Source organism: Anoplophora glabripennis, unplaced genomic scaffold (assembly GCF_000390285.2).
Source record: "Anoplophora glabripennis isolate ALB-LARVAE unplaced genomic scaffold, Agla_2.0 scaffold53, whole genome shotgun sequence".
Lineage (NCBI taxonomy): Eukaryota > Metazoa > Arthropoda > Insecta > Coleoptera > Cerambycidae > Anoplophora > Anoplophora glabripennis.
The window spans coordinates 450,503-461,180 of record NW_019416376.1 but is presented as its reverse complement, the minus strand read 5'-3'; the positions used below and the strand labels follow the sequence as shown (position 1 = coordinate 461,180).

The 10,678-nt window shown below is 30.6% G+C and overlaps 2 protein-coding genes across 2 annotated transcripts; one reads left to right on the top strand and one right to left on the bottom strand.

The window, feature by feature from the left end:
* Window positions 1-403: 403 nt before the first annotated feature.
* On the bottom strand, window positions 404-1,646 carry LOC108905572. The gene is made up of 3 exons (XM_018708515.2): window positions 1,414-1,646; window positions 829-1,043; window positions 404-763 (listed from the first exon to the last, which is right to left on the bottom strand). The coding sequence occupies exons 1-3, from the start codon at window positions 1,484-1,486 to the stop codon at window positions 482-484; spliced, it is 570 nt and encodes a 189-aa protein (XP_018564031.1). The 5' UTR covers window positions 1,487-1,646; the 3' UTR covers window positions 404-481.
* Window positions 1,647-6,704: 5,058 nt separating this feature from the next.
* On the top strand, window positions 6,705-10,678 carry LOC108905547 (peritrophin-1). The gene is made up of 9 exons (XM_023454323.1): window positions 6,705-6,812; window positions 7,271-7,318; window positions 7,807-8,004; window positions 8,176-8,214; window positions 8,947-8,964; window positions 9,154-9,363; window positions 9,945-9,992; window positions 10,134-10,199; window positions 10,439-10,678. Exons 1-9 carry the CDS (start codon window positions 6,806-6,808, stop codon window positions 10,612-10,614), a joined length of 810 nt encoding a protein of 269 aa, XP_023310091.1. The 5' UTR covers window positions 6,705-6,805; the 3' UTR covers window positions 10,615-10,678.

The window sequence follows — 10,678 nt, the reverse complement described above, 5'->3', positions numbered from 1 at the left end:
GATACTCTTTACAAAGAAAGTTCCTCTGAGCTTCTAACTTCATTCTATATAGATCTACATACTTCCGAAACATTGAAATCGATACTAGTGCTTGATATTGAAGCTCACTCAACAAGAACTATTCTTACAATATTAGATCTTATAAAGCTTTACCAACAGCATATACTTTGTTTATTGTGAAGTATTATTCGTATGGTACTATTAGACTCTAATGTGTTTGGTCCTTTCAGGGAACACAGGGTCAGAAATTTACAGATGATGAAGCAATTGAGATGATATAGAGGTGATTGGAAGATGGAGAACAAATATTTTTTGTTAAGACCATCGGCCAGCTTATGGATTGACAGATCATGTTGAGAAGCAAGAGGAGTATGACAAAATAATCTTTCCGTTTTGACAATATATTTGCACCTTTTATTACTATTAAACTTAAAGAAAAATATTCAGAAAACAGCAGTATCATCACAGTATCACCAGAAATTTAATCGGATGAACATTTACTGCCTATAACAAGAATCTCGTAATACCTCTGAGTGTAAGCTTCACCACTATAATGGTAATGCAGAACGTTGTCTTCAACTACGCTTCCAAGAATTACAATTCTTTTGTTGAAATCCACGATTCTGCCAATATATACCAAATTATCGTTAACATTAATCCCACCAAGAACTGGACTGACTACCGCCGTCACCAGCTCGTTATGAATAGTGTTGTAGTGTGTGGGGTACCACGCCAGTTTTTCTAGGTTTTGAGTACATAAGACCTGTTTAAAAAATATTTTAATTAATTGAAATGTGTGTCTATTATTATAATTCAAGAAGAACTGACCTTCAAATATCGGCTGTCTTGTATGACAAAATCCGAGGTCTTGGATGAGCTAGGAACTGAAACATTTACTCTGTGCTGATTTGCGAAAACTTGGCCGATGAACAGTCCGTAATATGGAACGTAGGCCTCGACTATGTAAGATACGCCTCTGTAGTCTCGTGTAGTGACAGCGTCTGAGGGTGGGGATCCAGCGGTCCATGGTCTCCAATAATATTCTGGAAGAAATAGGATTTACAAAGCACTAATAACAGCCAATTTCTAGATAAATTAACTTTTGTACTCTACTTAAGATATATGCTTAGAATTAGTTAATATTTTGGGTTTATATGACCACTTTATGTTTAATATTTAACGTATTTTTCTGAATTGAATAATGTGTCCATAAAATTGAAAATCAATCAAAATAAACAATTATGATGCTAACCTCATTTTTATTCCTCGAATTCACATACTAAGAGAAAAAGGTTTCTAGTTTTTGGTGGAGATAAATTTCAAAACCATCTTCTCTAAGTGACTTCAACATTATTAACAAGAATTGTTTTACTAAACTAGACTTAATTGGAGAAATTTTTTTCACGTACTTACCTCCGTCATTACAACTTATGGAGACCACAAATGTACACAACAAAAGCACCTTAGATATGGTGGTTAAATACATTTTTTAAATTGGAAGACTGTCTCTCAGAGTAGGATAAATTGTGCAGCTGCCATAACGTTACAAACCACTGTTATATATCTCCCTTATCGAAAGGGGAAGTTTTTGGTGTAGATGATTTAAAAATTTAATTTTTTTACGTTGTAGGAGATAGATTATAAAAAAATTAGTTTTTTGCAAAACAATAAATTTTAATCCTTCCAAAACTTAAGACTATTTACACAGGCTATTATCTAATCTTAATTGGGCAAATGTTTGCAGTTTTTAGTTTAAATAGGAACTACGCCTACAGGGTGGTCAACAAAACTGTTGCGTATTTCTTGTAAATATCTAATCATTAATCACTGGTTCCATCATAAAACAATTCAATTTCAGTTCCTGATAACAAACTGTTGAATGAATAAAAAAAATTGAGAAAAAATAATGACTAATTAAAATTTTATTTTTTTAAGCTACCATAAAATTGTTTTTATCTGGTAAGGAAATATACATACACTATTAGCATTAATTGATAACAACCTGTATGGAAGAGTGTATGTTATATTAACATTTCAGATTCCGGCCAGTCACTACGCCGAGAAATACCCTGTAAATTATTTTTCATAATTTTAGTTAGTTCCAGGTATAATGTGACTGGGAAAGGTGTGGTGTAACATTAATACGAGTATTTTACTGTAATTTCATTACTTTTATCTGCTACACATCACAGGGAACCGTTAAAAAACAGCTTGAGCTCATTTTAGTAAACATGATAACATGTAAATATTGAACACGCACATAAATGACGCCAGCAAAAAAGGTGCAACCTGTGTAATTTTCTTTAAAAATTAATTAGTTAATGTAATTAATAATAATAATAGTTTATTTTCTTTGGTGACGCTATATGTACAGGAATAATCAAATAAAATTTACAGCTCAGACCGAGTTTTATTATTATTATCGAACTGTCATCAGCATAGAATCATAGATAGTAAAACCTGTATTTAATGAAACGAAATCTAAGTCATTTATATAAATTTAATAATGCGCTGGGTCTAGAATTGAATCCTGTGGTATACCTATCCGTATAGGGTAGTGCACAGAACAGCTAGTTTTAATAGTAACATATCGAAGCCACTTTTCAAGGAAATGTACCTAAATCAGAGCCAAATCCCTTATATCATAAGAAAGCATGTTAAAAATTACTTTTTGATGGTTGATGTAATCGAAGGCTCTACTGAGATCCCAAAATATCCCAATGGTGAATGAAATGATATGTTTTTGTTACGAATATTTTGTTAAATGTTAAAATGTTAAACTTTAGTATTGCCAATATTCCTTCATAATAAACCTCAAAAATTGATCAACATTTTGACGTGATAACCTTAATTTTACAAACAGTTATAAAACAAATAAATTATGTTTATGGAATTTCCAAGATAAATCATTATCTGTCTGAATTTGATTCAACCTATTTTTTTTTTCATGTAACTACTCACGAGTTCATCATGTTTTATTAGGAAGAAGAAGCTACTAAAAAGTGTTACATACTTCTGAAATAAAATATATATAGTACTTATATACTTTTACACAAAAAACTTGTAATGTGGTTTACCTATATTATTAAAATAGCCATTATGTCCTGATGATGTTGCCAAATTTTTATTGGTTGATAAAGCGGCTATGTAGATGTTTTATTAGATTTAACAATAAATATTTACCAATGCTGTACAAATAAATTTCCCTTTGTGATGGATTAAACGTATTAATTATGAAATGGGAATTTTATTTACAATTTCCAAGACTACTAAGTATTACAGCCACATGTCTATATCGAAAAAGTTGACATATAAAATGAAAAATTATATTGCATTACTCATCCCGAAATAAAAATAATATTCCTATCATCTAACCAAATTTAAATAGCAAACAAATCAAACCAAATATCATTTGTTCGTTACGTAACAATAAAACTTTTAATATTTTTTATTTTCTAACCATATATAGGTCTGTTAGGTCTTTATAATGCTCGATGATTTTTTTTTACACTCAAGGACATTGGAATGCTAATTAATTCAGTGAATTCAATAAATTCCTGAAGTTGTTATTGGAATCGATTAACCTTCAGACAGAAGAACAAGTTATAGCTATGTGGTTTAACTGATAGCTATGGGAAATAAGAATTAAAATTTGAAACTTATAAAAATGAAAATTATATTTTTAGGGCAAGGTCAAGAAAGGGCATATACCGTTTTGTAATAAATCGAAGCATTTGTAGTAGCAATAATAGCAAAAGTTCATTCAGAATTATCTACAAACTCAACAGATAATATAATAATTAATTCTTTTAAGGGGAGAATTTGATGCTTTCCATTTCGCTTCATTCTTAATTTACATAAAAAAAGGTATTAATTATGTATCTGTGTGTGTTGCTGTTAAATATGATATAGTGTTCGTCACAAAAACATTTGAATTATGCAACATGCAATGTGCTTCAGCTGCATAACGCGTGATACGGGTATTACACAGGGTGTTTTTAAAAGAGATACATGGTTTTGAAGTTAAAAAAATATGTTTTCTCAAATATCTCTGAAGAATTTTCTGGTAGACTAATGAAACTCGAACTTTTTTCAAAAAATATTTTCATCAATTTTTTGTTCTGGATACAATTTTACATAAAATATAATCATCAAAATGCAGAAAAATCAATGATGTACTAGGTAAAAATTTAGATATGTAATATTCATACAATATTTTTAGGAAAAAAAAGAAATATTTATCCACTTTTCTCAAGTACTTATCTTACTTTATTAAATGAAACATTCACAATTGTTAGCTATATTTTTTACACGTTTAATATAAAACAATTAATATTAATGTCTTCTTAATTTGTAATTAATTGACTTAGTTCAATGATACAATTTTATAAGTCTTGTATAATGGAAGATAATTTAAGAGCGTTTTTTCCAAAAAGTTTTCAAATTAATCCTTCTAGAAAAATAACTTTCAAGTGGATACGTTTATCGTTAAAATCAGACCTCGATCAATATACTTGAAATAAGAGAAATAAAAAAAAATCACTGCTAATCTTTTTTAAGCGTCATACTTATATCACGAATTATCACTAAAAGCATCTTGTATTGGCACCAAATACATTAAGATTGATTCCCGTTATTTTGTTTTTGTGAAAACTCAGATCTAACAGATTATTACTACGATTATGAAAATGAGGTCTATCTTAAAAATGTTTCAGAAAATTCAGATTAAACACCCTCTCTCTTTCTCTCTCGAAAACTATATCATGTCTAATTTTAGATTTGATTTATCTCGTTAATAGTTATAATTTGATTTGGATTTATGCTGCGATCGTTATCAATTTGTGTAAATGTGTGGCATCAAGATTATCAGTTATCTCAATCCTGGAGTAAATGTGGGAAGCAAATACCGTATTCCGAGAACCAATCATAGGGGACCAAGATAATCTGTTTTTTATTATCTGCCAATTTTGCATTTTTACTAGATTAGATATCCTTAGAAAAAAACAAGTCTTACTAAATAGCATTACGTAAGTTATTGGACAGTTATTTTCTAAATGTCACTAATCAATCATCCTTTGCAGAACTGTGGATAATCTACAACATTTTAAGCAACCAATTGTACACGCCTGCTGTCAGTTTATCCAAAGAAATTAATATGAAGAGAATTTCTTCAACTGAAATTTACAGAAACGACAGGTTTCTGTAAATTTCCAGTAAAAACGATGGCAAAAGACCTTAAAGAAATGTGTCCTTATTGACATATAATTTGTTATTCGACTTTCTTTATATCCCATCTATTTGAATTTCTTAGCAAATGTTTTTCTGTATTTTATCGCTTTCCTCAAATCCCTAAGCAAACTGATTTTGCCTTCAGAATTTTACATAAAAGGGGTTTTCCCTTCTGAATTTCTTTGCAAGTGCTTATCTCTTTAAAATGTGTCCTTCAAATGAGTTTTTGTTTCTGAAGAGAATAGAATACACAAAAAATCTGAATCTATTTAGATTATTAACCTCCTTGGTATTTATTAATAGATATCTATTATCTTTGTTAATATACTGAAGGTAAAGCTCAATTTGATGCTATATTTAAAACAATGTTTATTACTTTGAGTCACTGTTTTGAAATAGACGAAATATTTAAAAATAAATACATATTCTCTGGTCGAATTATCAGTCCGTAACAACAAAATTATCTTCTAAAACACTTTATATTAATTGCTGCAATAGGTACTTCAAAAATGTTTATAGCACATCTAGAAACAATTATATAATTACTTCACACCCGAAAAGTATGACGTTAAAAGTTTCAAATTATCTTGATATTAGTTTAAAACAGGCTTTAGATGACGCGGTCACACGCCAAACGTTCGTCAAATATAATCGTGTCAAGGTTACTTGGTCAAAATCTGTAGCGCATATGACAGATAAGTCCTCAAACATTCCTAAACGTTTTACACATGATGCATGTTTATCAATTGTTCGCATAAGAACGCACCTGTGTACACTTGTCTTTTTTTAGGAATCCGGAGAACAACACGCTGTGGAAGTTGTTTGAAGTGTTGATAGTGGTGTTTGTACATTAATGAAGATAATTGTCTTTTATTTGTCTGTTATCTGAGCAAACCATCTCATACTAACATTCGCTTTCGGCTTTATCGATATGCACCATCCACACAATACGGCATTTGTTTACGTCCGGCAAGTCTACACACTTGCTCTCATTCTCCGTCATTCAGTTGTCTATACTTGTTTACATTTGGCGATTATTTGGCAAGTGACCCCATCATCTGAAACCACTTAACTATTTGTGCTGACTCTGATCAAAGTTCGATGTGTTAACCGCATAACACAAAGCGGCAAATAAGAATGACTGAATTAATGTTTACTCTAATTTTTTCTCTGTCTTTCTCTTACAGTACAGCAGGTTTTAAAACTGATTTATAATAATATCCTTAATTAAATTATCCTCATACAATTTCGATAAATGACGGAACAATCTTGTCTTATTGTGTTAAATTACTAAGAATATGTTTCATCGCTTATCAATTAACACGATCGATAGCGATTTAGTAAATGTATAGTTACGATAATTTTTTATCAGCAAAGCAGATACAATATAGAAATATGCATGAAAAGTATTTAATAATTAGCTTTTAAACGTTCTTATCTCAAACAAGCACTTAAGTTTTCTAGTAACTGCCGTCAGTATAAAAAAGATACAAAATCACAAATCCATTTTCTGTTTGATCGGAATTGTCAAAGGTGTAGCTGAATTTGTGCTGTTGTAAGATCCTAAAGTGTTACCATGAAACGTAAGTCCATGTACTGTATGGTAAAAATCATATATTCTTAAGAAACACGTCGATTTTTGAACTTTGGCTGTTGGGACTATTTGCAAAGTTAACGACTTCACCTTCTTCCAAGTCATAGAAACTATTTGACTTGACAAAAAGAGTGATTTTGTCAATCATGTCTGCTTTCATGACATCTTCATTAAATTCAAGCTAGGTAATTTTAACAGACTGTCAATAAATTAATAATTTTCTGGCAAAAGTTGCTAAAATATCTACTTTGATAATAATCGTATAAAATATAATTTTACAAGTAAGTCTGATTATATAAACAGACATATTATTAACTGGAGCTATTGACTTATGTTTATAAAACTATACGAGCACAAAAAAATAGTTCTAGTTATTTAGAAATTTCTATAAATATGTTATCTTAAAAAGTTTGTCTGGAAAATACTAAATTCAAGTATTTTTTGCAGGTACGGTTTATCTTAGTGCAGTATTAATATTGCTAGCAAAAATTGCAGGTAAGTAGAATAATTTAAAAGCACCTATTCGTTTAGATATCGTAATTATTAAATGAAACTCAAAACAAGTTCTTGATGTCAAAAAAATCTTCTATTAAAGTGAATAATTTTCAACGAAAACCTTTTTGTCTGCTTTTGTCTGTTCATAAGCAAAGGTTCAAAATCTAGAATATAGAATACATACAATAACTTGACTTCCATAATTTTGCAAATTCATTAATCTTTCATTTTAATCATCAGTAGCAACTGAAGAAGTCTACATAGTATATACTAGTTTGCTAATCCATTGCTCTTGAACTTTTATTGTGGAACTTTTTTTATGCAGATAGATAAATGTAAGTCTTTATGTGAAGATAAGTTATATTTTCATCCTCTATACGATATTTTGCATATGTTTAGTTCTTCTCCTACGGTTTGAATATCTTCAGTAACAAAGAAACTTAATTTGAGTATTTTGAAGATATTTTAATCATTCCTTAACTTCCTAGGAGCTGACGACGTGACTCCAAATCCCCTGTGTCCGTATCCTTCAGAAGATTTCACACGATTTCCGTATCAAGGCGACTGCACGAAATACTGGGAATGCTACCAAGGTCAGAGATATCCTATGTCTTGTCCTGATGGCTTCGAATACAACTCTGAGACAGGCGTGTGTGATTTTCCAGATCAAGCTAATTGTGACAGCGGTAAGATTTTATTTATCTTTAAAATATAGGACATAAGTATCAGTAAACGAATTGGTAAAAGAAGAATGGAAAAATGGCCATTTTCTGATCCTTTAATATAATCAAATTGTTATAACCGTACAAGGATGTGCATGTATTTTAATTTTTGATAAACTTTTATTTATTTTTCAGACGTTACTGTCACTTATCCCACATTCCCTCATACCACAAGTAAGTATGTAGCTAGTAATTAATAGACTTCGTCTATTTTTAAATGTTCTAATGACTGAGATTGTTCTGAACTCTGCCTATCAAATAGTCTTTTAAAAAACATGAAACCATCGTAAATATACGAAAGTGTTGATATCAATAAAAAGTCGATAATAACAAGAAAGTATTATAGAACAAAATGCAACTATAAATACACTTTTAATAATCTTAATTTGTAGAACTGAGCTAATATCATTGTAATTTTGATACTAAAAAATAATTTTTAGTTATTTTATTTTACAATACGAGTCCTGTTCAGAAAATGACGAAACATTATTTTTTTAAACTTACGGGGTTCTTCCAGCATCGATTTTAATTCGGAAATAAGAAAAAATCGTAAGGAGCGAAGTCTGTCGAGTAAAGTTAAAGAAGGACAGTAGTTTGATTTTTCTCAAAAAACTGATGGATTGTCAGAATCCAGGAACCATGAGTTGTCGAATGACAACTATGATGGTCTCTTTTTGTAGATTTTTTTCACGTAAAACGCGTTGATAGTACACACTGTCCACTGTTTCACTTTGAGGCAAGAATTCAAAATACGCAGGTCCATTAAAGTCGAAAAAATAATGGGCTACATATTGACATTGGATCGATTGACATACTTGCAAAAAAGGTCGGTTATTTTCTTAACAGACCTCGTATGATAATGGTTTAGTTTTGTCAAATAATATATCTTTTCTTTCCTTCCAATAGGTACACCCGGAACTGGACGTAAGTATCAATTTTACTATTTTCAATTGATTTTTGTAATTTCTATTATTTTTTTGTGCTAAGATTTGAAGCCTTTGACTGAACAAAATAAAATTTAATAAAAATTTTGAATTAGAAAATCTACTAATTTAAATATGAGAAAAATTACAATTTATCTCAGATAATTACTGTCTATTATTTCATTAAAAGCGACAACACCAACAACCACTGTATGGACTCCAGATCCTATATGCCCATATCCGTCTAGCGAACTGACATACGTTGTGCACCCATACAACTGCTCTCTTTATTACGAATGCTACCAGGGAATAAAGTATTTGATGGCTTGTCCAACACCGCTTGTGTTCAACATAGATAAAAAATATTGCGATTATCAGGAAAACGTAGATTGCAGCCGAAGTAAGTATTAAGAAAAAATCGTTAAATAAAAGGAATTGTTCAATAACATTGTTGTAACATATACAAAAATAGAAATTTATATATGATATAGTTGAAAGCTATACCATGTGAAGCAGGAGGACTATGTCAAAGGAGGCATAAGTATATTTGTAACAATGTTATTAAACAATACCTGTTATTTGGTAACTCCTCTGTATATATCTTATCTTCTAATAAATGAACGGATGCGAACAAAAGTGGATATCAGGTTTGGTTTATTCACAGACTTTAGTTAGAGAAAGAATTATTAAAGGGGCTTCATATTTAGTCGTTTAAGGGATGTTTCTAAGGCATTGTGTCTCTCTTTATTAACATTTAAAAGAGCCGTTGCCTTGAAATTATCACTCTGCTCAAATATTCACAGTTCTTAATGGACTCCCTGAAGTCTTGAGAGTAACCGCTAATGTAAGATAAATAATTGAAAAGGGGATTTATAAAAAATAGAAATAAACTGATCTACTTCCACTTGGGTCATCAGCATTTTCAAACTGTACAATAAAACAGGGAAACTTAATGTAAAACAATGATAATATCTGTTTCAGCTTCAACCACTACAACTCCAGTAACGATAGAAACCACAACAGGACCTTGTAAGTAATACTAGAATTAACTGAATAAAGAAGTTTATAGGAATTTAATAACTCAAAAATAACTAGGAAGACAGTAAAACCCCCAGAACACATAAAAGTAAACATTAAATTGAATTAATGATTAAATTTTGCCTAATTTAGATGTTACTACCAATGAGCCGCCTTCTCCCGGAACAACTACATCACCAGGTTCCACTACAACTCCGGGTAAGAAAAGTGCTTTGTAAAATTTTGTCAAACATGAGCTATATTTTGTATTTTAACTGTTAGATGGCAAGTTAGATTCATAGGATGACCATAAAAGTCTGGAATTGATTTCGTGAGACTTTTTCACAATTACAAAGTATGTTCGGTTCTTCCCTTCGAATGCTATGAACAGAAAGCTCGCTTCATCATGCTTTCCTACCAATTTTCCTTTGTTTATGATCAACTTAAATATTTTTCAGCAAACTTATGTGCAAACATGCCAGACGGAACCTTCCTCTCTGACCCAAGCGACTGCAGTAAATTCTACGAGTGTCTTTACGGAAAAGAGATTTCTGGAACCTGTCCTCTAGACCTTCTTTGGAACGAACAGAAACTTACTTGCGATTATCCTGAAAACGTAGTTTGTAATAAGTAAAATACCTTTACTGTGTACTTTTGATCTGCAGTTTATATGCAACAAATAAATAAATAACTCTGGA

Excerpts from the sequence above, each read along its gene's own strand:
- LOC108905572 (XM_018708515.2), bottom strand. The coding sequence starts at position 1,486 with ATGTATTTAACCACCATATCTAAGGTGCTTTTGTTGTGTACATTTGTG. Across the intron at positions 1,044-1,413 it reads CATAAGTTGTAATGACGGAG|AATATTATTGGAGACCATGG; the intron begins GTAAGTACGTGA and ends TATTTCTTCCAG. Across the intron at positions 764-828 it reads AAGACAGCCGATATTTGAAG|GTCTTATGTACTCAAAACCT; the intron begins GTCAGTTCTTCT and ends TTTTTTAAACAG.
- LOC108905547 (XM_023454323.1), top strand. Across the intron at positions 9,364-9,944 it reads AAACGTAGATTGCAGCCGAA|CTTCAACCACTACAACTCCA; the intron begins GTAAGTATTAAG and ends TATCTGTTTCAG. Across the intron at positions 10,200-10,438 it reads AGGTTCCACTACAACTCCGG|CAAACTTATGTGCAAACATG; the intron begins GTAAGAAAAGTG and ends AATATTTTTCAG.